Source organism: Malaclemys terrapin, chromosome 10, assembly GCF_027887155.1.
Source record: "Malaclemys terrapin pileata isolate rMalTer1 chromosome 10, rMalTer1.hap1, whole genome shotgun sequence".
Classification (NCBI taxonomy): domain Eukaryota; kingdom Metazoa; phylum Chordata; order Testudines; family Emydidae; genus Malaclemys; species Malaclemys terrapin.
This window is the reverse complement of record NC_071514.1, coordinates 20,565,604-20,593,029: the sequence shown is the minus strand read 5'-3', so window position 1 is coordinate 20,593,029 and position 27,426 is coordinate 20,565,604. Positions and strand designations below refer to the sequence as shown.

The following is a 27,426-nucleotide window of genomic DNA, read 5'->3' as shown; positions in this document are numbered from 1 at the left end:
AAGATTTTTGTTTTACACGCACTGGCCTGCAAGGTATTTGACCAAAAAAAAAAAAAAATTTGCAGAGAGGAAATAAAGGTAGTTTTAGCCAGTCCTAGAACAAAATTCCTTCCTGGCTGTGTGCACAATAACTTAATGAGTATTTCAAGGAATACAATATTCCAATACAGCATGCTCCCACCGTATTTGTGCTTTTCTACAAGGGCATAGTGATAGCAGGGGAAGTTCTTCTCTAACATGCTTCTTTCTCACCATTTTACCTGGGACCATGTGCTGAGGGTTTACGGTCCTCTTGTCATAGTAAACCAATGTTAGATTAAAAACTCACCCACACAGGTCCTGCCCTCGGGGGACACCTCATAGCCATCGTTGCACAGACATTGGAAAGACCCAACTGTGTTTATGCAGCGGCCATTCCTGCAGAGCATCCCATTTCCACTTGCACATTCGTCCACATCTAAAACAAAAAACTAACATGAGAAACGCATGGCGAATATCCACAAAGATTAAATATACGTAAGAAGGAATTCTGTTTATTAAACTGACTTTCATGCTCACAGCACAATATTGATATATTCAGGGTGGCATAATTATTTATCTGTCTCTATATGTAAAGCACTATCCCCAAATGTGGGCCCTGATCCTTCTAAGGGATATGCACACATGGGTTCTTCCTCCCACCCGGAGCTCCATTTGCCTTCAGTTGGGCCATAGACTGAGACAGCCTTTCACACACTAGAATCCCGTTAATTGCAGAGATTTTAAGTCCACAGTATTTCTGTCACCTCCTGAAGACAGTCAAAACAGTTTCTTCTGTATCATAAATAGATTTGCTTTTCTAAAAAACTATTGGGAAAAAATTGCAGCCAACTGATTGTTTTATGGGATTCCTCCCACCCCACAAAAGATAGATACTTAGAACAGAGTGTATATTCGGAAGGCATATGTTCAAGTGACTGCAAGAAGAGGGGAGTAAATTACATAGCAAGAGATTAGAGAGACAAGGTGGGTGAGGCAATATCTTTTATTGGACCAACTTCTCTTTTATTTGTATTGATCCAATAGAAGATATTACCTCACCCACTTTGTTTCTCCAATATCCTGGGACTGACACGGCTACACCTACACTGCATAGAGTATGAGACTGATAAACTGGCTTCCAGAGCAAAGAAATTGCTCTTTACCTCTAACTGTATTGACTATACAGCTGGGATTCGAATTCACTGGAAAAAGATGGTGTTTATGACTATTTAATTAGAATAACAGACAATCTTAGAAAACGTGGACTGAGCTCAGCAACAGTTTTAGTAACTCCTTACCTATGCAGTCATTATTGTGTGAGAGGATGAATCCATTGTCACAGCGGCAGTTGAAAGAGCCAATGGTATTTTTACATGTTCCATTGCCACATGGATCTTTTTCACACTCATTAATATCTATGGAAGAGAAGCAAGAACTCTTGTTACTAACTGATAGTGAAGAGGGAGGCCAGATAGCCAAACAATGTGCAAAGAAATGAACTAATCCTGGATTACTAAAAGAGCAAATGGGAGAATAGAGATTAAGCTTCCCTAAAAAAAATGGAAGATACAAGACAGGGTTATACATTTGACTGATAATGTCAAAAGATGGTTTTTCTTGAGCAAGGGCTGATCCACAACTTGTTTACATGCAGCTGCCATCTTGCCCTTTCCAAAGGGGGCATACACTAACCTTGTCTATAAGGGATCTGCAATCTTCCCAGGGGCTTTTAGGTGGCTAGTCAGTACTAACCCAGACATGCCCAAAATCTCAGTAAGAAAACTGGGTGAAACCCAGGACAGAGGGTGCATTTCTTCTCTCCCACTCTAACAATGTCCCCATGGAAAAGGGAAAAATTGGCCCGAATCTGACTAGTCTTATCTGAGATGAGCACTATGCAAGCAAATGCTTAGAAGGTTTAGATGCAGTAGAGTATATTCTGAATTCACTGATTGCATAAGTGGGCACAAGTCCTCTGAAGTCAGCAAGTAATTTGGCCCTAAACCTGAAGCTTTCAAAGGGCTTAACATGAAAGCTCTTGTTTTACTTAAACAGCTTTGTTTCTGCCTGGCAGGAAATCAGTCCTTTACACGCTTCAGAATTAGACAGTTTTACAATTATTGCATTGCAATATTGCATTATTAATCTGTGGAACTCATTTCCCTGAGGTCTGAGTGAAACCAAGGGGTTAGTGAAATTCTCAAAAGGATTGAATATTTTTATGAAGAACAAAAACATCCCTCTACAGCTAGGTTAGATAGGATACTTTTTTTTTTTTTTTTTTTTAAAGTCATAGCCGCTATATGCTTCAGAGTATAAGACAACCACTAACTGATGCAGAATAAACTTAGCCAATGGTCAGTTCTATACATAATTGTCAACTAAGGTGTTTCTTGCTCCTTTTTCTGAAACATCTTTTACTGGTCACTGTCAGAAGCAAGTCACTGAATGAAAAGTGCCACTGGTCTACTCGGATCTGGCAATTCTATGACAGAGAAAAGGCCTCAAACCCCTTATTCATTAAACTAACAGCATAACTTGATACTTGCCTATGCACATCGTTTGGTCAGCATTGGTTTTAAATCCCGGGTGACATATGCAGTAGAATCCTCCAATGGTGTCAATACACTGGCCATGGCTACAGATATTGGGATTTTCTAGACATTCGTTGCGATCTGTAAATAAAAGGCATCTGAAAATTGTTCCATAAACCACAAAGCCAGAAACAAACTAAGTGGTAACTATGAAAACTAGTATCCAATTCATGGCTCTAATTTAAAATGACAATTGTTCTCTCTGTTGGCAATAAAATATTAATTTGTTAACACAAAATGGAATACTCATGGTAAATTAATTTTTGAAACATTTGCAGATTTGTAAAATAATTGGGAAAAGTTACTTACAAGTGACTATTTCTAGCTACAGCAACAGGGCACCGCTGTTAGGCCATGGGAATAAAAATAATGCAATGTAACTGTGTGGGAAAATCTCTCCTATGCTGAATTAAACAGCTTGTAAACAAATAAGAAGAAACAATTGTGCAGTGGTTTGGGAGGTTTAAGAGCTTTATCTGTTATGGTTATACATATTTCCAGAGAAAAATACCTGTACTACTTGCTTGCAGACATGTTTGATTATAGCACTGAAAGTAATATGATCACCTTGATTAACTATCAGAGAACTCATACAAATGAGAAATGGAGCTAACACCGGCCCTTCCCTGCACTTGGCTCTCAGAAAGCCAAAATCCAAAGTGCAAGCAGAGTGGTGCACAAATAATATGGCTACAATGGTGCACCCAAGTATGGTTGCATCTAAATCTCATCTAAAGTGACACTACGCAAACCATGATCAATGGGAGCGTGATTAGCTTAAAACAGGGACATGCCTGGCACATAATTTGGGCAGCACATTTCCTGACAGTAGCCGCAAATGCTTAATAGCACCATCCTGCACAGAAGAGCAACAAAAAGTACCATACCGCGCAGTGCTGGCCCAGTGCATGACATGCTGCCTTCTGATAGCAGGATGTCTTCTGCACCAGTTGAATATGTGACTACTCACTGCTACCCTTGCTGTGAATGCTTTCCTCTGTAAGTTCAGGATTTAACCAACAGTCAGCAAAACTCATATAAAGAAGCAGAATGTTTACTATTCAGCACATTTCTCATAATAAGAGGAAGTAGAGATGGAAAAAATCTAGTGGGGTCATCTTGTCTACCTCCATTCCAATGAGGGCTGGTTCCATTCAGTATACTCTTAAGTGTTTTGTCTATTCTAGTTTTAAATGACTCAAGAGAGGGGGTACTCCCTTTTCTCTTCAAAGCTATTTCACAATCTAACGGATCTGGCTATTAGGTAAATTTTGCCTTATATTCAGTCTAAAGAAAGAAGCAGCTTCTTCCTGGTGATGGAGAGATCCATTAACAGGAAGTCCCCTGTTCTGTCTTCACAACTTGCAATGGTTGCACTCCAAACTTTATGGCCAGACCCTGGGAGCTTCTTTTGTGATGAACACAGAACATCAGGAACTGGGAAGCGGCACTCTCTTAGGCATTATGAAAGAAAGTTGGATGCAAATGATTATCTTGCCATAACAGGTAACACCTGAAGAATTCTATGTATATACTGAGAGGAATAACTAGCTCAATCTATCAGAGGCAGCAACAGGTCATATTTGGATATAATAGCACACAAACAGTTCTAGTATTACCATTTTCCATGCAGTGGCTGCTCTGTGGGTCCAATCCTACAAGGTGCACAGCACCCTAAACTGCCACTGATTTCTGTAAGGTTGCCAGGCACTACGCTCGGGGCTTTGCAGGATCAAACCCTTCATGAAACACTTTGACTGTGATTGTTCCACCTTATTTTCACTAAATATAAAATAAGAGCAAAATACAGGGAAGTAATGCTTGTGCCTTAGGGTATTGTGGCTCATATCAGAACCTTCCCTGGTTTTCCTGTTCTGCTAAAATGAAGGAGTTACAACAATCATGTTAACAATATGCTAAACATTTGCACGTGTTGCCATGTATCTTAACAAAACAAGCTTTAGTTCTCAAAGTGATTTTCTTTTCTGCCCCTACACCCTTTTCCCACGAAGGTCTTGTAAAACAATGCAAAACTGCACTCCAATGAAAAGTGCACTTCCTAAAACTCAAAAGCTTAGAGGCAGAAAATCCAAGGAAAATGTTATCTAGTTCCTTTGTAATTATTATTTTGTCCAGAAATGTATACAATGTTTACAGCCAGTTGGCACACAATCCTCTATAAAACCTTTGCGATTCTTTAAATAATCAAGATAACAAGAATACCATTCTTGCTATGATGCCATCTTTGGAAAACAGGGGGGGATGGATAGCTCAGTGATTTGAGCATTGGCCTGCTAAACCCAGCATTGTGAGTTCAATCCTTGAGGGGCCACTTAGGGAACTGGGGTAAAAATCTATCTGAGGATTGGTCCTGCTTTGAGCAGGGGGTTGTACTAGATGACCTCCTGAGGTCCCTTCCAACCCTGATATTCTATGATTCTATGAACAGAGAACTGTAGTCCAGTCAAATAAGTATATTAAAATAATCTCTAGGGTCTAGTTCAGGGGTCGGCAACGTTTGGCATGTGGCTCGCCAGGGTAAGCACCCTGGCGGGCCGGGCCAGTTTTATTTACCTGCTGACGCGGCAGGTTCGGCCGATGGCGGCCCCCATGGGCCGCGGTTCGCCGTCCCGGGCCAATGGGGGCGGCGAGAAGCCGCGGCCAGCACATCGCTCACCCGCGCTGCTTCCCGCCGCCCTAATTGGCCCAGGACGGCGAACCGCGGCCAGTAGGGGCCGCAATTGGCCGAACCTGCCGCGTCAGCAGGTAAATAAAACTGGCCCGGCCTGCCAGGGTGCTTACCCTGGCGAGCCGCGTGCCAAACGTTGCCGACCCCTGGTCTAGTTTAAGTCCACAAAAGTGTGAAAAGCTCCTTCTTAAACTTTCTAAGCTAGCTATTGAACATCACCTAGCAGATAAATCCACCTTGTCATCAGAGACTCCTAAAAGACAGTGATTATTTGTGAAAATCTGAGAAGTAAATAGTGTGCTAAAACTAAAGTTAAGATTTTGTCACGGTTATTTTTAGTGAAAGTCACGGACAGGTCGTGGGCAATAAACAAAAATTCACAGCAGCCCATGACCTGTCTGACTTTTACTAAACATAATCAGGGTGTGTGGGGGGGTGAGCTGGATGAGGGGGGAGGGATGACAACTGGAGCCCCATTGGGGTGGGGACAACTGACAGCCCAAGCCCTGCCAGGAGGGTGTGGGAACTGCATCGCCACAGTGCGGGGGCACACGGCCCTGGCTGAAGCCATGGGGCGGGGGCAGAGGCAGGGCGCACAGCCCCAGCTCCAGGCCAGGCTGCAGCCATGGGCCTACAGTCCAGTCTCCGGCCCGAGCTGTAGGTGTTGATAACTGAAGCCGAAGAAGTCACAGGGTCTGTGGCTTCTGTGACTAAAATCGTATCCTTAGCTATAACACATTTAGCAAGTGATAATGCAAACCACAGTAATTATGTAGAGGAAGGGGAAAATACTGCACATTCCCTGGGAAGTTTTTGAATTTTCAGGGCCAGAAAACAGTAGTTTTCCTTGGCTTCACCTCCACAGATATATCACAGATGAAGGGTTAAGCACAACAGAGTTAGTTCAAGGAAGGAGCTTTAGGGACAGCTGGGCACAAATGGCCTATTTAGATACCTAACTGCCTTTGAAAATCTACCCATTAGTCTTTCTGAATTTTCTGACTGTAACATTGACCATGTAAGTTCTTCTAGTTCAGTTTATTCTTAGTTTCATTTTCATTGTTAAGGTTAATTAAATAAAAGCTAGAAAAATATTATATGGCCTTGCATGAGATACAAATAATCTTTATGTGCTGTATTATACTGCTCCATAGCCAGACACTGTGCTCTGTTATGGAGGTATATGCACAGAGTCCAACCAGCTAACACTAGTCATGCAGTCAGCACTGTACTGAGTGCAAGTCAAGGCCTATATTTTAGTTAGATTTTACTTGTAACCCTTAATGAAAATACTTTATTCAGTGTTTGATTCAAAGGATACACTCTTTTGGCAGATGACATTTCAAAGCCCCTCTTTGAAGGTTCTCTGATTAGACTTATTTTGCAATCACACACCTGAATTTTTGCAGGCATGAAGTGTATATAAGCCATGAGAGAGATAAAAAAGCAGAACATTCATCAAAACCATTATATATTGTTAGGAGGCAGGTCCTTACAGCTCAAAAATATAGTCTGCACACATTCCAATAGAGCAGTGGTCCCCAAACTGTGGGGCACTCCCTCTATGGGGGCGTGGAGGAATGTCCAGGGGGGGCACAGCAGAGCCTGGGCCAGCTCCCATGTGTGACCAGGGAGGGAGCACCACCCAGGCCCTCTCTGTCCCCAGCTCTGCTCTGGCCACGGCCCCAGCCACAACCCCGCAGCCCCACTTCTGGCTGCAGCCCCCGGACCAGGCGGACACATTCAATTACTGATAAGGGGAGCATGAGAGGAAAAGTTTGAGCACCACTGCAATAGAGGGTGGTTGGGGGGGGGAAAAACCTATCATATTAGTTTAGAGTGACACAATCACTACAGCCTGTTAAAGAAAGAATATGATTTTAAAGGTTTTATTTTTAAAGGCACTATCTACTGCATACTGAGATACAAACAAGCCTTGAAATACTCACCAGTGCATTGGCCTGTTGACGTGAACCTATAGCCAGGTTTACACTCACAGCGATAGCTGCCAGCCGTGTTGACACATTCTGCATTTCGTTGACACACTGGTCCATTCTGGCATTCATCCATATCTATCAATGCAAGAAAGAATATGATTTTTAGGATAAACTGACAATGGACAAGAAAACAAAATGTATTTTTAAACTCAAAGGGATGCTCTCTAACCTACAATTAAGGAATTTTTTTGTTTGGTACCAAATTTAATGTATTTTTTTAAATGTAGAGAAAAATATTTCAATGAGAGTAGATTTTTGGTTGGATTTAAATATTTCCCTACCATGATTCTGAACCTGCATGCAATCCATCACTGAAATTCATCCCTTTGCAGGTAGCCAATAGAAGGTTCTTTTGAAGTCTATGGGCCTTTGGCTGGCACTCCGACCATGGGTGAATTTCAACTTGTGACTCCAATCCTGCACTATGAACCATGCAAGTGGACTGCTGTGTCCACACAAAGATCCCCTGAAGTCTCTGAGGCTCCACACTGACCACAGTGCAGGATTGGAGCCCAAGTGTGGAACTCTCAATGACTTTAATAGGAGTTCAACATAAATAGTGACATGCAAATAAGACTTTTAATACCATTCTTTCAGTTTTAATAACCTCTAGTAAAAACACAGGTGAGAACAATTAAGAAAAAAAAATCATTTTCACCCAACAGCTTTTCTTTGAAATATTTTTTTCTTTTGAAAATTCTTAAACTGAATTTAATTATTAATTCTTTACCTGCAACTTAATTGATAAGATTTTTGTTTTAATTAATTTTTCTCCCTGCTGCCTGCCAACAGAGCAGATGAGCAAATGACACATTTTCCATCTGTAATATTGACCACTGTCAGTTCCAGTTTATTTACTGCGGGTGGCTGGGGGTTGCATGGGACACACCCATTAACAATAGCTGTACTGTTGTATATAATTCCTACAGGCAAGGAGGATCTGAAATACCTGCTTTCATGAATAATGCAAGCACTAGCTACCCACGAAGAGGGAGACAGCATTAGAAAGAAGACCGAGTGTGAGCCAGTCTGGCAGCTAGAGGTAGTAGTGTGTAATAATGAACATGAGACCTGGGCTTGAATTTGCGTTTTCATTCCTCAAAGTGGCAAGGACTGGAAGCATTACAGAGGCAACATGTGCATTTTCCCAGGGGTGGAGTGTTACCTTGGTTATTCAATAGTAACACCTGGGCAGCAGCAGCAAGTGAGATCTGAAAGCATCTTATTTTAGCTTCCCTGACCAGAATACACCGTGGTGGGAGACGGGGTGCATACAGGAAGGTGAGGAGTTATACAAAGAAACAGATAAGGACTTCAAGAAACTAAACTTTTATTCTGGATGGCCTATTGCCAAGTGCCTAGATTTCATGGACTTGTCAGCTTTCCTAGGAGTGCTTCGGTCCTCTTGGGGAGTGTATATTGTTCCCTGGGAAAGTTATTGCCTACTGGCAGCTGTGTGAAACTGAAGAGATATAGTACCCAAAGCAACTCAGCATTATTCTTCAAGAAGAATATACAAAGCATTTTGTTTGTTTTGTAGCTGTGGTTTTTTTAATTATACAGTAGGTTTAAAAAGATATATTTTTCATTCCAGATACTATTTTGAATCTTGAAAAATGCATCAGCCACATCCCATTAAAGAGCATCAGCTAATCTATGGGACATAGCAGATGCTCATGTGGACAGGAAGTGTGATCTAGTAGAAAGAGAACTGGACTGGGACTCAGCAGATATGGGTTCTATTCCTGGATCTGTCACTGACTTGCTCAAATATGAAACCAAAGAACTACTAACTGTGGTATGTAACCTATCATTTAAATCAGCTTCTGTACCAGATGACTGGAGGATAGCTAATTTTTCAAAAAGACTCCAGAGGCAATCCTGGCAATCAGGGCTGGCTTTAGGCCAATTCCACCAATTCCCCCGAATCGGGCCCCGCGCCTAAGAGGGCCCCGCGCCCAGTGGCAGGGCCGCCCAGAGTGGGGGGCAAGTGGCAGAGAATCCCTTCCCTGGCTAGAGGCACCTTTTTAATTTTTACTCACCCAGCGGCGCTCCGGGTCTTTGGTGGTGGGTTCTTCACTTACTCCGGGTCTTTGGCGGTGGGTCCTTCAGTGCCGCCGAAGACCCAGAGCGAGTGAAGGACCCGCCGCCAAAGACTAGGCGCGTGGCCCGGTGAGTACAAGCCCCACGTGTTCTTTTTATGTGTTTTTTTTTTTTTTTTAGTCATCCCTGTCGGGGCCCCGTCGAAACTGTTCAAATCAGGCTCTGCACTTCCTAAAGCCGGCCCTGCTGGCAATTACATGCTGGTAAGCTAACTTTAGTACCAGGCAAATAGGTTGAAACTATAGTATAGAACAGAATTATCAGACGTATAGATGATTTGTTGGGGAAGAGTCAATATGGCTTTTGTAAAGGGAAGTCATGCCTCACCAATCTATTAGAATTCTTTGAGGGGGTCAGCTAACATGTGGACAAGGATGATCCAGTGGGTATAGTGTACTTGGACTTTGAGAAAGCCTTTGAGAAAGTCCCTCACTAAAGGCTCTTAAGCAAAGTAATCAGTCATGGGATAAGAGGGAAGGTCCTTTCATGGATCAGTAACAAGGAAGAAAGGAGAACAGCAGAATACGGACCCTGGACTTCAGAAAAGCAGACTTTGACTCCCTCAGGGAACTGATGGACAGGATCCCCTGGGAGAATAACATGAGGGGGAATGGAGTCCAGGAGAGCTGGCTGTATTTTAAAGAATCCTTATTGAGGTTGCAGGAAAAAAACATCCCAATGTGTAGAAAGAACAGTAAATATGGCAGGCGACCAGCTTGGCTTAACAGTGAAATCCTTGCTGACCTTAAACACAAAAAAGAGGCTTACAAGAAGTAGAAGATTGGACAAATGACCAGGGAGGAGTATAAAAATATTGCTCAGGCATGGAGGAGTGAAATCAGGAAGGCCAAATCACACCTGGAGTTGCAACTAGCAAGAGATGTTAAGAGTAACAAGAAGGGTTTCTTCAGGTATGTTAGCAATAAGAAGAAAGTCAAGGAAAGTGTGGGCCCCTTACTGAACGAGGGAGGCAACCTAGTGACCGAGGATGTGGAAAAAGCTAATGTATTCAATGATTTTTTTGCCTCTGTCTTCCCGAACAAGGTCAGCTCCTAGACTGCTGCACTGGGCAGCACAGTATGGGGAGAAGGTGACCAGCCCTCTGTGGAGAAAGAAGTGGTTTGGAACTATTTAGAAAAACTGGATGAGCACAAGTCCATGGGGCCAGATGCGCTGCATCTGAGGGTGCTAAAGAAGTTGGTGGATGAGATTGCAGAGCCATTGGCCATTATCTTTGAAAACTCATGGCGATCGGGGGAGGTACCGGATGACTGGAAAAAGGCTAATGTAGTGCCCATCTTTAAAAAAGGGAAGAAGGAGGTCCGGGGAACTACAGGCCAGTCAGCCTCACCTCAGTCCCTGGAAAAATCATGGAGCAGGTCCTCAAGGAATCAATTCTGAAGCACTTAGAGGAGAGGAAAGTGATCAGGAACAGTCAGCATGGATTCACCAAGGGCAAGTCATGTCTGACTAACCTAATTGCCTTCTATGAGGAGATAACTGGGTCTGTGGATGAGGGGAAAGCAGTGGATGTGTTATTCCTTGACTTTAGCAACGCTTTTGATACAGTCTCCCACAGTATTCTTGCCAGCAAGTTAAAGAAGTATGGGCTGGATGAATGGACTATAAGGTGGATAGAAAGCTGGCTAGATCGTCGGGCTCAACGGGTAGTGATCAACGGCTCCATGTCTAGTTGGCAGCCGGTTTCAAGTGGAGTGCCCCAGGGGTCGGTCCTGGGGCCAGTTTTGTTCAATATCTTCATTAATGATCTGGAGGACGGCATGGACTGCACCCTCAGCAAGTTTGCAGATGACACTAAACTGGGAGGAGTGGTAGATATGCTGGAGGGTAGGGACAGGATACAGAGGGACCTAGACAAATTAGAGGATTGCGCCAAAAGAAACCTGATGAGGTTCAACAAGGACAAGTGCAGAGTCCAGCATTTAGGATGGAAGAATCCCATGCACTGTTACAGACTAAGGACCGAATGGCTAGGAAGCAGTTCTGCAGAAAAGGACCTAGGGGTTACAGTGGACGAGAAGCTGGATATGAGTCAACAGTGTGCCCTTGTTGCCAAGAAGGCTAATGGCATTCTGGGCTGTATAAGTAGGGGCATTGCCAGCAGATCGAGGGACGTGATCGTTCCCCTCTATTCGACATTGGTGAGGCCTCATCTGGAATACTGTGTCCAGTTTTGGGCCCCACACTACAAGAAGGATGTGGAAAAATTGGAAAGAGTCCAGTGGAGGGCAACAAAAATGATTAGGGGGCTGGAGCACATGACTTATGAGGAGAGGCTGAGGGAACTGGGATTGTTTAGTCTGCAGAAGAGAAGAATGAGGGGGGATTTGATAGCTGCTTTCAACTACCTGAAAGGGAGTTCCAAAGAGGATGGCTCTAGACTGTTCTCAGTGGTACCTGATGACAGAATAAGGAGTAATGGTCTCAAGTTGCAGTGGGGGAGGTTTAGGTTGGATATTAGGAAAAACTTTTTCACTAGGAGGGTGGTGAAGCACTGGAATGGGTTACCAAGGGAGGTGGTGGAATCTCCTTCCTTAGAGGTTTTTAAGGTCAGGCTTGACAAAGCCCTGGCTGGGATGATTTAGTTGGGAATTGGTCCTGCTTTGAGCAGGGGGTTGGACTAGATGACCTCCTGAGGTCCCTTCCAACCCTGATATTCTGTGATTCTATGATTCTAAAAGACAGAAAACAAAGAGTAGGAATAAATGGTCAGTTTTCAGAACGAAGAGAGGTAAATAGTGGTGTCCTCCAGAGACAGGATACTGGGCTAGATGGACCATTGGTCTGGCCCAGTACGGCCGTTCTTATGTTCACAACCATCACAGAGAATGAAGGAAATTCATACCATAATCTTTAATTGTTTAATGACAGTGACTAAGGGCTTTTGTACAGGGCATGGCAAAGCACTCCAGAGAGATGTGATATGTTACATGCACTAATGTGCTGTGCTCTAACTGTATAGACCTCTACAGACCATGCTGACGTGCTCTAAAAGGTACCTAGTTGTCTAGTCCAGGCAGCTAGAGCACAACATGCGAGCTCTCTCTACAAATCACATCATTCTAGGGCGTTCTGCCAGCCCCGAGTAGCCAACCCCTAACACACTGCTAGGGAACGTTTATCCAGATTTACTTGATATGAAAATCCACTACAATATTTTTGATCATGCCTTTCGAATATTTACACAAATCTTGTTTTCATTAGGAAAAAAAATATCAGCTTGGAAGTGAACGCTGGTTTTGATCTGACATGGGAAGACCACCCACTGCTCATCTTTACATCCAGACCATGAAAAGTAAGAAGATTCACTTGCCACAACTGGTTGACTCAAACTCATTCAAGACCTTTATACTAGTTGAAAAGTATAATACTTCGTTTCCAACAGAAAAAATACATGGCACCAGAATTTCCAGCGGAAAGCCAAAATGTCTTCATTAAGACACTCCTGGCCCACATTTCTCTGATCCTAGTATATACCCTTGTTATTGATGAATTTGCAAGTACATCAGATTTGCCAGCGTTTGCGTTACCAGCTGACTAATGATCCAATTTCTATTTGTGATGGAATTATAAGCCTCTTACCTTCGCAGATCAGCAACTTGTCATTGTAAAAGAATCCCACTGGACACTCACATCTGAAGCTGCCAACCATGTTTATACAGACTCCATTCTCACAGACTCCGGGGATCTCTCGGCATTCATCAATATCTGTAACAATTGATTTTTACATAGTCTGAAAGTGCCAATTCATTCAATCCCCTTCTATAGAAATGTTTTCTTATTCTCATGGGATATTATCACAATGTTTATATTAGCAGTATGATCCTATTACAGTGTAAAAAGGTATCAGACATTCAATAAATTCCTACACATGCTGGAAAGCTGACTAGTCTACTCAATGGCTCTCATTTTTCACTATATCCAAGATATGCCCAGCCCAGGGCAAGTTAGGCTTGCGCAGGACTCTCAAATTCCATCCCCTATCTGATCTGTCCACTCCCTGCCCCTGACATGCCTCCTGCTATCTGTTATGCTGGAGGTGAGGCTGCAGGTGTGAGAAGCAGCAGAGCCATCTTCACCAGCCTGCAGAACTGCAGAAAGTTCCCCTGCATGGGGGCAATTCTCCACTTGCCCTTTCTAGCCACTTTAAGGCCACTTTGTGCTACTCACATGGAACAAAGTGTCCTTAGGGGACCAGAGAATCCAGCCTAATCTATTTTGTTGTCAGGTGAGAGTAATATAAACTGAGCTTCTTCTGTATTAATAATAATAATAATAATAATAATAAAAAAAAGCTCATCATTCTCTAAGAGGCGGATCAAAGAACTCACTGAAGTCAATGGAAAGACACTGTCTTTAGACCATGCTGTCCTTCAGCATTTGTTATAACTCAACTTTACATCCACTTCCACCATCTGTTAAATCTTGGTTAGTTTTATGCCCTTTTACAAAAGTTCTGCAGTGGCGTAAGCCAGTATGCCTGCTGCAGTGGTTCTCAATCTTAACATTGTGGGTCACATATGCAGTTCTCCATGGGCTATGTGGGCCACATCTACACACTATCTATACTACCTGTAGGGCGCTGAGGATGTCATATGGGCTGCAGCTGTGTGCTGATTGGGCCGCAAGTGGGCCATGGGTTGAGAACCACTGGCCTAGTGTGTGTAAGAAGTGGGAGTGGCTACTACTGCCCTCCTGAAGAAGTAAAAGAAGCAGTTCAGGTATCACAACCCAGCAAGTCCTATGAAGGTCCCAAGAGTCACTGAAAAAGTGTGTGTTTGCTGCACAATGTATCAGTGTGGCTGGTGGCTAGGGATACACTAGTACATGAGGACACCAAAAGTCAGTTGCATTGGCTGCTGCACTCCAGTTAGAACAAGGCTAGCAGAATAAAATACTACAGCTGCCGGGGTTGCAGACTGCAACACGTGCTATTAACTGCTACTGCAGGATCTGCATATGGTGCACATTTACATTACCCCATCCCTACCTAGGGTGACTCCATCCTCATTTGCACAGTGCACACCACATTACGTTGTACACAGGGCCACTCTAGGCACTAGCGCTCCAAGCATGTGCTTGGGGCGGCACTTTCCAAGGGGCGGCACGCTCTGGCTCCTTTTTTTTTTTTTTTTGGTTGCTTGGGGTGCAAAAAGCCGGGAGCTGGCCCTGAGCGGAGGTGAGCTACAGCGGTTGGGGGCGCAGGGTGGGCCACAGGAAGTAACCCGGGGGGAGCCAGCTCACCTCCGCTCCACTGCCGCCTGCTCCCCCGAGCGCACCACGCTCCGCTTCTCTCCCCTCCCTCCCAGGCTTGCCGTGCGAATCAGCTGTTTTGCGGCAAGCCTGGGAGGGAGGGGGGAGAAGCAGAGCGGCGGTGGCGCGCTCAGGGGAGCAGGCGGAGCGGAGGTGAGCTGCGGCGGCGGGGGGCCCGGTGAGGGCCGCAGGAAGTAACCCTGGGGGGGGGCAAAGGAACCATTCCCCCCCGCCAGCTCATCTCTGCCTCCTCCTCCGAGCGCTCCGCTTCTCCCCGCTCTCTCCCAGGCAAGCCTGGGAGGGAGGGGTAGAAGGGGAAATGCGGCACGCTTGGGGGAGGAGGCGGAGCCGGGGATTTGGGGAAGAGGTTGGAATGGGTCGGGAAGGGGCGGAGTTGGGGCGGGGCCAGGGGGGCACAGGGAAATTTTTTTGCTTAGGGGAAAAAACTTGGATCCGGCCCTGATGGTACAGACAAGGCTCAGACCATGCAGGGCTGGACACAGTCTCACGTGACTGCCTCTGATTGAGCAGGTGATGGGGCAGGTACTTTACTACTTGCCACTTAAAACTTATGTGTAACTTAATTTGCTGGTCATAGGGTGCATGATGATTTTGGTCAATGAGATCTGGTGCTTTGCTCCTCAGAAGACCAGGAACAAAATGTACAGTATGTTTCTAGTAATTCCTTTCCATATTATACACTATATCTTATTAGAATTGATTGATTAGATCCTATTGTAGGGTTCTATAGTGCCCATCACCATAATATATGGAGGATAATTCACTTTGTTGCTGTCTATATACTATAGTTCTGCTCGTCTGTTGTACAACGCTTGCTCCACCTCTTATTTGTCTTTTCGTGGGAATAAAAACAAAAGGAAGCCCGCACGAGGGACGAATTTGGCCTCTTTGACAAAACAAAACAAAAAGAGAAAATGAGGAATTCATTTGTCACACACAATACCAATGTTACACATGATACCGCATGTGAGAAATATTCTAGTGAACAGAAAAAGGGATTGTTGGGTTAAATCAATACACGGAGGGATTGGTGTGAAATGTCAGATTAAATCTGTGCTTTAGTCAAAAGGAAACACTTCTAATTCCTCTGAAACCCAATGTTCATTGGCCTTATTCTCAGAACCTCTCCGCTCTCTGGTGTCTACAAGCCATTCATCTAGCTCAATTACCATTTCTTCAGAGCTTTAGATTGCCGTGATCACAAGCAGCAATAATCAGAGCTGCCAGCTAGGAGGAGTTAAATCAGATCCTGCAAACTTTCTGCCTAAGACAAGGGTTAAGGGTTGCACAGAAGGTTGAATTTCGTGGCATTGTTTAGTCTTTATTCCTCTCCAGGAAAGAGCTGACTGTGAAAACAATGCCTCCCTTTCCCAGTACATACGTAGCGTGGAATTTAACTCCAAACAGTAATCACAACTCACCAACTGGTAAACCTGTATAAATGTCAATGAAGAAACCAGGCCTTTGACTTCCACAGAGTGTTGCAAATTCATCTGTAACAGAAAAAAAAAAGACAACGGTTATCTTGAATGTATCAAATTAAGCGAGTAATTTCACCCCAAGCCTGAGAGAAATGCAGTCTCCACTTTTTTCTGTACCTTTTGAGGGACGGATTTTCAAAAAAGGTATGTGGTACCTTGCATGAGTGCACATTCTATTGCCAGATTTGTAATGGGGTTCTGATCCCAAGCCCAGTGAAGCCAAATGGAAAGACTCTCATTGGCTTCAGGGGGCTTTGGATTGGATATTTATTCAGGTATTATTATTAGGTACACACTTGTCAGGTTAAGTGGGTGCATTGTACTTTGTATGCACAGGTCCAGGTCTGTACTTCACAAACCTGTGTCGTAATTAGGAAATCAACACATTATTTTCAAAAATTGCAAATGACCAGGATGGAGCCAGTTCTCAGGTCTGATAAGTCTGTTTTGCGCCTGCTCGTCAGCATGAAGCAGAGGAACACCTAGTGGATCCAGCTTGATGAAGATTCCCCCAGTGTGGAGGAATCGTGCAATGGCACAGGACTGTCAGAGCAACTCCTAAGCTACACGCTTCCTGTATCCCGCATAGGTATCATCCTTGGAAGGGGTGGAGGTGCCCCTGCAATCCCTTGGCTGCTGGAAAAGCTCCTTGGGGCTCTTGGCAGCAATGGGTAAAATACAATTGTGTTTTATGATGAGGACTGCGCTGGGCCTGGCTGCCCCAGGATCAGGGGAACATACAGATGGCTTAGCACCACCTATGACCCCACTCCTGGTCACATGCCAAACACAGCTTGGCTGGCCCATAGCATCTGGCCCATACACGTTTGTCAAAGGGGACAGATGGACAGTCGTGCAGAACAAAGTCCTCCAGTAATTCACAGAACAGGCAGAGCATAGCAGCAGGAATGCAGAGTGCTCTACAATGACCTACTCATGTGCCTCAACTCTTACTTGAAAGGATCATCTCCAGGGCACAAGTATAATGAGAAATGTATTATTTCATATTTGTATATTGTACACATACACAATTGTACAAAATACATAGCACTTTCCTCTCTCTAGCAATTCATTTTATAGCAGCTTGCAGTAATCGTATTGTTAACAGGGCCTTCAGGTAGCTTTCAAATTAAACATACCAGTGCTAGGGATAGGGCATTGTTCACAAGGCTTATTCCATGCACGTCCAATATTGTAGGAACAGCAGCACATTTTCTTGGTCATATTGAAGAGCAGTTCTCCATCACAGGTTTGATTGTCAGCATAATAATTTCTGTAGCACAGACTCCTCCTCATATCTGCAAAGAAAACAAAAGTATAATGATGGTACTGTGTGTTAGCACTTCGCTGAAATATATGAAGTGTCAATGAGAGACCACTCTTATTAGACAGCCTCCTTTCCCCAAGTTCCTGAGCACAGTTCCATGCTACCTTTACTAGGTCACCTCTTTTAAACATCTGATTTGTAGGTCCCTCAAGCAGTCACTGAAGGAAGCTTGTTCAGTAGTGTTTTATATTAGTGACCCTCAGCCATTGTGGAGTCACCCCTAAAATTTACAACAAAAATCATTCCCCCTCCCCCAAAACTGGCCATAACTCAAAGCAGACTCAAAGGATTCACTAAGGCCTGCAAACCCTGGCTCAGACTTGAGCAAACCTGAACACATTTATGGCTGATCTTAAAATCATGCATAGTTTATAACGTCACATCATTCTGATGCAAAACCAGGTGAAACTCAGTGGTTTTCCCAAATTTCACATGGAGATTTTAGGTCTGTATCAGCTCAAAAGCCAAAGTGAAAGATGGACGAGGCCAAACACAGCTAAACTGAAACCAAAGGAAACAAGATTGCCACACAGTGCAGAAACCACCCAAAACCTCAGGGGAGTTACTGCAAAGTGTCTACACTGTGATAAATCTTGAGAGGTGGACCCAAATCTGTACTCACTGACACCGTTCAAGGGTTGTGTGGTGTCAGGAACTGGAGCATTTAGCCCATCTTCTCTTGATAAATGTCCTTATAATAGTGCAGGCCACTACTGTATGCACTATTTTACAACAGTACACATTCAGAGTGAGATTGTGCCTAGCCCTGCACAGATTGTGAGGCAAAGGTCACGGGGTCTCTATCTTCTGGTCCGGAGCAAGGGCTGGGCACTGTATCAATTCTTGAGCATAAGGACAGGCATCACAAGGAGTCTGGGATCTATCAGCACCACTGGTGTTAGACTCCCCAAAACAGGAGATATAGGACAAGTGTGCAGCCATGGCTAACAATGCCTTTGTGAGCTCTGCTGGGGCGGTGTACATCACTCCTAATATGGCCAGTGGTTTTACAGCCGCAGTCTGGCCATAATGCTCCACAAAGATATGGTTATTGGTCTTTTGGGGCCCGATCTTGGTCCCACTAAAGTCAATGGAAGTTTTGTCACTGACTTCATTAGGAGCAAGAACAAGCCCTTGATGTTAGGAATTTCCACCATAAAAACATTACAGCCAGCCAACAGTTTTTACAATGAACTCTCCAGTTGGGAGGTCTGTGCAGAGATCAATACCAGATATGGCTCATGAAAACTCACCCTTGCCAAGAGATTAAAATGTGAAATTCATACCATACAAAGAGTAAATATGACACTTTCTGCTGTGGGTATAAGGAAATGGGAACATGCAGTTATGCTGATTTAAACAGACTCTACATTGATCTGTGAATTGTGGTATTTAGTAAAGCTCTGACAAAAACCTGTCTTCATTGACTTAATACAAATAAAGAAATAGGACAGAACCTCGGTTGGTGTCAATCGACATTAACTCCATTCAAGTCAATGCTAATTCTTTTGTATAAGTGAACTCCATAGAGCTAGGCTGAATTACATCATCGGAAGCCCTGACATGCAATGTAGAAGGAACACTTTAAAAAAAACATACCCATACAGTTGTTGCCACCATTGACTTGCATGTAGTCGGGAGGACAGATACAGGTGTAGTTCCCAACAGTGTTATAACAAGTGCCAGGCCCACAAATGCCAGGTGTATCACATTCATTAATATCTATAAGAAAACAACAAGACATTAAATAATTGCAGCAGATTTTGGTCTAAATTTCTTTTGTGAATCGGTGAATTTGGGTTAAGCTGTTTTAGCAGCGCTCAGGGTAACAATGTACTCGCTGGGGGCACTTAAAGAAAATCTGAGCTGCTGGGTCATGATGGGGCAGGCCTGCATGGCAGAAGGGGCATTTCATGATTAAACAGGTCTATAGGTGAACCTAAGGGCCTCACAACTAGCCAGGGGAGTGGGCCCCTGGCATATTCAATGGGTCCAGAACAGTGAGAATCCATTTCCTCTCTGTTACCCAGAAAAATTTTGGAGATGCTTTGAAATAAGGTGGTATCAGGACAGATCACACATTCTACACTCCTGGTCTCTATCTCTTTGTGACAAAAGGGCTCAGTGATCAGTCTGTCCAGGTGTGTCTGCATCCATAAGTCTGACAGGGGTCTATAGCTGGTGGATAGAGGCAGAGAACCCATCTGATCACAGGATGCTGCAGTGGACTGCTCAGGCCTTTAGGGAATTTGAGCTATTGAGCAGGGAAGGTGAAAGAGCTGCATCCATTAAATGATGCCACACACACACATCAAGGGGTTCCAAGCCAAGGGAACAGGATAAAACTGGAAGCTTAAAATATATTAAAAAAATCACTAAGTAGCCTTCTGCATTTTAAACAATCTATAGGGATAGGTAGATTTATATCTCCTCTCTACTGCACACGAAACCAGATGTTGAGCTCCATAGGGTGCAGAACTTCACAGAAAGTATGTGTGTCTGATTTTTAATTTAAATTTTTAATTTAATTCTCCAGGGCATGAATCTTCCTGTAGGTTTGCACAGGGCTCTACATGTTGTGGGCACTATGAGAAACAAACAATTATAGCAATGAGCTGGGAGGCTGAAGGCAACCTGGAAAATGAAAAACTAGTGATCAGATTTGGGGCGTTGGACTAAAACTTCATACAAAATACAACCCGATGGCTGCAGGACTGGGTTTAAGTATATGGCCGTGATGTTCTGAAAGCATGCTACCTACTGCAGGGGAGAAGGGGAGAGGGAAGGTTGTAGTAAAAAAATATTTTCCGTCAGAGTCTCAGATCATCATGCTTTAGCCTGCAGGAAGATGGACAATGAGCTATGGTTAAAATGAATGATGCCATTTAATCCAGCCCAACAAACACAAGCAGCAAGCTGCTTGTTGGTTTCAGCGCATGGTCACATAAAGAATTATATTGTCCATCAGCAAACTGCTATTTCTTAGAGCTGATCAAGAAATGATATTTTTATGCAACTGGAAACCGAAAACAGTAAGATTTTGTGTTTTTGATGAAAACCAGAAAATGTTAAGCAAACATTTGCAAAAATTTCCATTTAATCCAAAAGGAATTTTCTGTTGAAAAACTCTTTTAAGGAAAATTTTTGACCAGCTCTACTATTTCTGCAATTGCACTGTTGGTGTTCTTTTAAGGAACAGGTCATTTTGATGGATGCTCAGTTGCCAGTCGTTGATAAGAAATAAATGCCCATGCCGAGTAAACCCTAAGATTACATACCATCACAGACTCGAGATTCTTCGTTCAAATAGTAGCCATTTGGACACTGACAGTGGAAACTACCAAATGTATTAATACATTTTCCTCCTTGGCAAAGTCCAGGTAATTCTTGACACTCATCAATATCTAACAAAGTAACAAGACTAACATTATTTCATGCCACGAAAAATCAAGTTTGTCATAGAATGTTGCAATTTAAGACAGGTAAAAGCATGAAAAAATAAGCATTACCCTCCAATATAACTGTAATTGGGTTTGGTCGGAATCCTTCCCCTCCAGGGCACAGAACCTTATATTCAGCTGAAAACAAAAGAGATTTTATTAACCTAAAATAGTTTAAACATCTTCATCACAATGATATTTGAACTTGTAAAGCTTATTATAGCACATTATAAAACAGCCTAATACTGAAACAAGGCCCCACTGTGCAAAATCAGGTATCACTTTTCTCCTTGGCTAACACAGACTCTGGTGTCCAAGCAATAGCACAACCATGCAAGAGCCATTACAATGCACCTGCTGATTGATAATATTTCAAAGCCAGCAGATTTTGTACCATGACTGGTGTAATTTTCAGGCAGTTTAGTACTTGTATGTACCTAGTACATTATTTTACTAGCATTCCCACTATCTAGAGAAAGTGAAGAGAGACAGAAAGAAGCACGCATATATGGTTAGGTATAATCCAGTAAAGTTGACTTACTTGAGTTCACAGGTGGGCAATGTTCACAGGGAACTCCCCACGCTCTCCCCAGGGAGCAACAGCAAGAGGCCTTGGAAACAGCAACCCCAATCTCATTACTGCAGACTAGATCTCCATTGTCTCCTCGTGGTTTAATATCCAAGTAACAGTTGCCAGAACGTGTGTCTATTCAAAATGCACACAAAAACAAACATTACATCTGATGGAAGGGAAGAAAGTTTTGTTTCCTTGTGCTTCCCCTCTCTGTCTGTCTGTCCCCATCTATTGTCTCTTGTCTCATGCTTCGGTTGTAAGCTCTTTGGAGCAGGAACCATCTTTTTGTTCTGTGCTTGTACAGCGCCTAGCACAACGGGGTCCTGGTCCATGATTAGGGCTTCTAGGTGCTATGGTAATACAAATAAATGAATTAATGATATTCGGGCAGTCTCAATGTTGAGAGAGAGCGAGAGCTCCAAATTACCTTCATTTCACATGAGAAAGCTGTGGTTGGAAGTAATTTACTGTCACGATTACATTGGGCAGCACCTCACCCTGCGAACAGTCTCACTGCAATCAGTGGGACTGCTCATAGACTAAGGAACTTCTGAGCAAGAGCAGACCCAGGTCCTTCATCATTTAGGTGCCTATTCTTATTCTCACATGCTTGTATTAGCACCTTCCTCCACTCCTAGGAACTGCTCCTCTTTCCTGTCCTTGAAATTAATGAGATTTACAAATGAAACCATCTATTCAACACATACACTTAGACATTAAAATGCATTTCAACCGAAGGAAACAATCCAGGACCAGGGAGGTTCTGAGAAAGTTGGGGCCTATTCCTCCAGAATTTACTCACGAGAGTATCTCCTTTGATGATGATAATTAAGTCTGGCTGAGTTGCATTCAAAGCAGGATCCAAGGGTGTATGCTGGCTTTATGCCACACGTTTGTGTTTCTTCAGTCTTAAGGCCAGACAGAGGCTGGTTTGGCCCTGGTGCAATTTAAAGCAGCCTCTAAATTGTGCACAGCTGCAACAAGCCCCAAGGGGCTATTCTGGCAGCAGGAAATGGCTGAAGTGCAGTACTGCTCAGGCCACATTCCCTACCCTTCACCACACCCTATTAGCCAGGAGCAGTAGGGCGGGAACTGCAGAGTCTGCTCCAAGAGCTTTCCATCATACCCTGGGAATCCTCAGCTGGCTGTTTAAGCTAGAGTTACTGCCCCTTTGTGCCACTTCGTCTCTAAATAATACAGGAAATGACAGCTTACCAACACAGCCAACACGGGTGGGGTTCAGCTCAAAATCGGGAGGGCACTCACAGGTGTAACTGCCAGCGGTATTGATACACTTGCCACTGATACAGGTGGTGGGATCTGCACATTCGTTAACATCTGAAACAACAAAGGGGCAGATAGAGAATTCCCCAATATTCCACCTAAACCAACAACATGCCAGGTGTCAGAATGTCAGTCTCAGGAAATAATCAGCTCCGTTGCTTGTTGTGGGGTGTATGTTCCCTCTACAGAAATCTACACACAAAAAACCACCACTGAAACTGTGGAAACAGAGCACTAGTCCAACATGAATTCAATATTTCACTGAGAAATGCTTCATTTTTGCCAGAAAGAATGATTCTACATAATGAAATGCACCATAAGAGAGGCCAAAACATTAATCGCATTGGTCAAAAATATCAAGCAGAGAAATCATGTTGAGGGCCATATTGTCCCATGTGTCTCTGGGAGCAGAAAGTACAGGGCCCAGCAGATCCCAACCTGTGGGAGACGTGGAAGGAAAGGCACGACACCTCTTCCCTTGACCAGTGGAACCCCAGGGATTCACACCTCAGCAGGGAACAGATTCGGGGATGACCGCACAGCCCGCAAAATCAGGCAAAATATTTGTATGTAAATTCCTACTGTTCCTATTTTGCCCACTGTGCTGTTTTGCACTGAAGGATCTAGTGTAGTTCCATACTTTCTTATTTATAATCTAATTGTTATAATATAGCTAGAGCTTTGCTTAAGGAGTTGGTCAAGATAACAACTGCTATGTTCAGAGGCTGCTCAAGAGTCTGCAACTCTAGACAAAACTTTGGTGTGCTGCTGGTTCCTCTTAGTCGTAGAGCAGAGGATTTGGCGTTTGAGTGAGTGGCATTGTGACCTGACACAATGGGTCATAACAACACTCAAATTTGGCCCAGCTGCCCCTCTGACATGATGGATGCCCTAGGTAACAGCCCAGTCCATTGACAGCTAGCTGTGTTAAAAATGATCTTGTTTAAAACCAGTCTTCACCTGTGCAGTTACCACCGGTTCTGTCCAGTTCATAGCCTGTCTCGCACTCGCATCGGAATAGACCAGGGAGGTTATGACAAGTCCCATAGACACAGATGTTAGGAAGGGAGCACTCATCAATATCTGTAAGAACAAAAAGGAGGGGAAAATTAGGTTGCGTGATATTTTCGCTATAAACTTCGGACTAAAATCTTGTCTGAATAAGCGTTCAGAAAACTAAGCATGGAACTGGATTCTGATTGCTCCTGCATGTTTTGTAAAATATATTTTAGATTTGCAATACTAATATATAGGATTTGCCTTTGTACCCAACAGAGTCCAATCTAGAACCCCTTACTTAATTGCTTTGGAAGTGAAATTCAGCTCTATGCAGATGGCCAGCACAAGGGGTTGAAGGGTTAAGTGGGACTTAAGTGATGCACAGGCTTTTCCAAATAAATTAAATTCACCTTTTATTCAGTTTTACTGCGTATGACAGATTATTAGACATACTGTGCTTATTTCTTGGGTGTAACTTCTATGGTGTTTTGCCTGAGTGAGGACTGCAGTATCAGACTCACTGTTTATAGTATACTTATATGAACTGCATAATGAATGACTAACTTGATCCAGTAACAAAGAGACCATGTTTACAAAGGACTTTAAAATACTTCTGCAGTTAGCATACACACCAGAGAATTCAAGAGAAGATTGTTGTAGCAACAGGAGAGAGGCACCATGCAGGCTGTTAAAGTTAGTTTGAAGATTATATAGTTTCAAAGTAAATGGTTTCATAGATGAAATACTAAGAAATCTAATTTTGTTTTTAGTTTACACAGAATTTCAACTTTCACAATTCATGCCTCTTCCTTTATTAGTAAGAAACAATACACCAAACAAATTTTGCTGGAAAAAGTACTAGATCCTATTTATAGTGTGCTTATGAACTTCATCAAATACCAGTATCTATAATGCATTGAGGATGGTTGAGTTGAAAGATCTAAGCCTTGGGGAAAATATGCATTTATTTATGGATCGGAGCAAACAATTCACAAGGAGTTATTCATTCATTACGTTTCTCTTCTTGTTCTATTAGCAAACAGATTGCAAAAATTCTAACTTATTTTCAACACTCAAAATTATTTGTGATTTTTTAAGTAACTTCCCCTCTATTATTTGAGTAGTTTGTAAACAATTAAGTGAGAAAATTCAAGATTTAAATTTTTATATTTATGCTGTCTAGGTTATTTGTCATATAGTGTCTTATGTTCCTCGAATGGATGACTTAAATTACTAAATTACTACAACATGAACTGTGGCTTTCAAATGTTACAATCAAATATACAATTTGAAACATGATTGCAGCAAACATTTGCTTTTTACAAGTATTTGCACTAGCAAAGCTCAAGCGCTTGAAAGTTCATATAAAAGGGCCGCAAAGAGTTGACTGGCAACACACTTTCGAATCTGATCAGACATTCATAGGATTTAATTCCCCATTGTTTGCTCAGATCTGTTTCTTTATTAGCTTAATAAACTGTGCCCTTCTGCAGGGCTGACATATATATGCTTTTGCCCAACTGCACCAAACCGCAGCAGACCCGGCACTGATCTAAAGCCTACTGAAGTCATTGAAAGTCTTTCCATTGACTTCAGTGGGCATTGGCTCAGTCCCTTGCTTCCCACACGCTGCTCTCGCTATAGGTTAAAGGCAATATTATGACAACCTCTGCTGAAGAGATATGAGCAGAAAGGGAGACAGGAAAAAAGGTGATCAAGGGGAAGTAGTGGCTGAAAAGCCTTTGGATCACCAGATCAGTGAATAACTAGCTTTGTGGCAGTAAAAGATTCCTCAAAGAGCTGTTTTTATTCTCCATAGCTATGTGTTTAGAGCTCTGAAACCAAAATCAGTGTCCAGATGCATGAACTGAAAAAAGTAACAAAAAACTTTACCCTAAAATATTTTGGAAGCTAATGCAGTTTTCAATAGTAAACACAACTGCAACCAACTGTAACATTTTTCAAATATAAAATATTATTCAGGCAGATTTTGTCGAGTGTTGTTTAAAGGTTACAGTGAATTACCTTCACATGCTTTCCCATCTGGACTTGGTAAAAATCCCATATCACATTCACAGCGATACCCTCCGGGGGCATTGAGACATTGCCCATTCTCACAGAGATTCAGGTTTTCTGAGCATTCATCAAGATCTGTTAAAGGAAGAGGAATTGCATTATATTGTAAATATTTTTTCTCACTGATGTTCAGTTCAGCTAAGACACATATATATTCAAAAGTCTTAACTGTTACATTAATTGAGAACATTTGCAGAAGAAATTGTAGTCAGGTTATGTGCAGCTCTTGTCATACTAAAAGGCTTGGGGCATTTCTGTCACTTTGAAAATACAATTTCTAATGAAAAGGAAAAAAAGAAGCCATTAGTCTAGATTTTTAAAAGTGGTTAAAATTAGCAAGAAGTGGAGGGAGATTGGTGACTGCTGTGTAACAGTAGAGCCCCAACTGAGATCAGGCCTCTACTATATGAGGTGCTGTACAACGTACAAATAAATGGTAAGAGATAGTCTCTGCTCCAAAGAATTTCCACTCTAACACGACAAAGAGAGAGAGTGGAGACAGAGCCAGACAGTGGTGAAGGTCATCCGATGGGTCAGTGGCCGAGCTGGGAACAGTGCCCTAGCCACTGGACTACACTGCCTCTCAGAAAGTTTGGCTCTTAGTCTTTAGTTGACATTGTACACATCACAAAAACAGCATGTTTGCTGCAATGCAGCTTGGCTGGCAGTCTCAGCTTACAGAAATCCAGGACTGGAAAAGCAAAGATACTGCATATCAGGATTGATGTGCACACATTGCCAAAGCTGTGCAGAAACACTACACAGTACTAGTCTACTCTAGTGCATTCTATCCAGCTCTCAAATTCATGAGTAATAAGCATGACAAGGATTTCAAGGTGAATTCTATCAAAATTAAGAAACTTAATTAATACTCATTAAAAAAACTCCCAAAGATACAGTTCATATCCGCTTCAAAATTAAGGAAGAACATATAGAAAGTAAAAAAATGGAGGTTACAAAGGCCATTTGAGAAGCTGAATCAAATTCAAGAATGAATTGTATAAAGAGTATTAACAGAATAATTCAAATGTAATTAACGTCAAGCATGTGGTGCTAGATTCTCAACTGGTGTAAACCGATACAGATAACAGAGCGCTGCTGATTTACCCCAGCTGAGGATCCAGCCCACTCTCTGTATCTCTATATATTGTAGGGGTTCATACTGCAGCCTATCAATGTAGTATCATATAGTATCAACTTCTACATCAAATTAGTCGCAATAGCAAAGTTCCTAGTGACTGATGTGACGTGCTAATCTGTTCTTCAAAGTAGAAGACTTAAGTCTGGGTGGGGAATTTCTCTGGTGACAATTTACACAAGACATTATTCAAAAGTAGCTACTTTGGCCCATCTACGTATGAGCACCACATCCTGAGGGTACTACGCTGATCATGCAATAAGAGGGCAGTGACCACATGCTCACTTCTGAAAAGGAAAAAAAAAAAAACATTTTAGGCAACTATACAAAGGAATTTTAACAGATGTGCCCTATTACTCAAATGTTATGTGGGTGGCCAATAATCTGGTTTGTTAACTGGTCCAATTA

General features: G+C 42.8%; 1 protein-coding gene across 1 annotated transcript in view; it reads right to left on the bottom strand.

Annotated features, from left to right (window-relative positions):
* FBN1 (fibrillin 1) overlaps positions 1–27,426 on the bottom strand; it is a 213,232-nt gene that overhangs the window by 30,182 nt on the left and 155,624 nt on the right. The window contains exons 35-48 of the mRNA XM_054041544.1: positions 25,830–25,955; positions 23,766–23,888; positions 22,737–22,859; positions 21,489–21,653; positions 21,017–21,085; positions 20,786–20,911; positions 19,107–19,229; positions 17,320–17,478; positions 16,121–16,192; positions 13,008–13,133; positions 7,254–7,376; positions 2,571–2,696; positions 1,320–1,436; positions 329–457 (exon numbers count right to left, since the gene is read on the bottom strand). Coding sequence (XP_053897519.1) covers positions 329–457; positions 1,320–1,436; positions 2,571–2,696; positions 7,254–7,376; positions 13,008–13,133; positions 16,121–16,192; positions 17,320–17,478; positions 19,107–19,229; positions 20,786–20,911; positions 21,017–21,085; positions 21,489–21,653; positions 22,737–22,859; positions 23,766–23,888; positions 25,830–25,955 — 1,707 coding nt within the window. The remainder of the gene's footprint in view (positions 1–328; positions 458–1,319; positions 1,437–2,570; positions 2,697–7,253; positions 7,377–13,007; positions 13,134–16,120; positions 16,193–17,319; positions 17,479–19,106; positions 19,230–20,785; positions 20,912–21,016; positions 21,086–21,488; positions 21,654–22,736; positions 22,860–23,765; positions 23,889–25,829; positions 25,956–27,426) is intronic.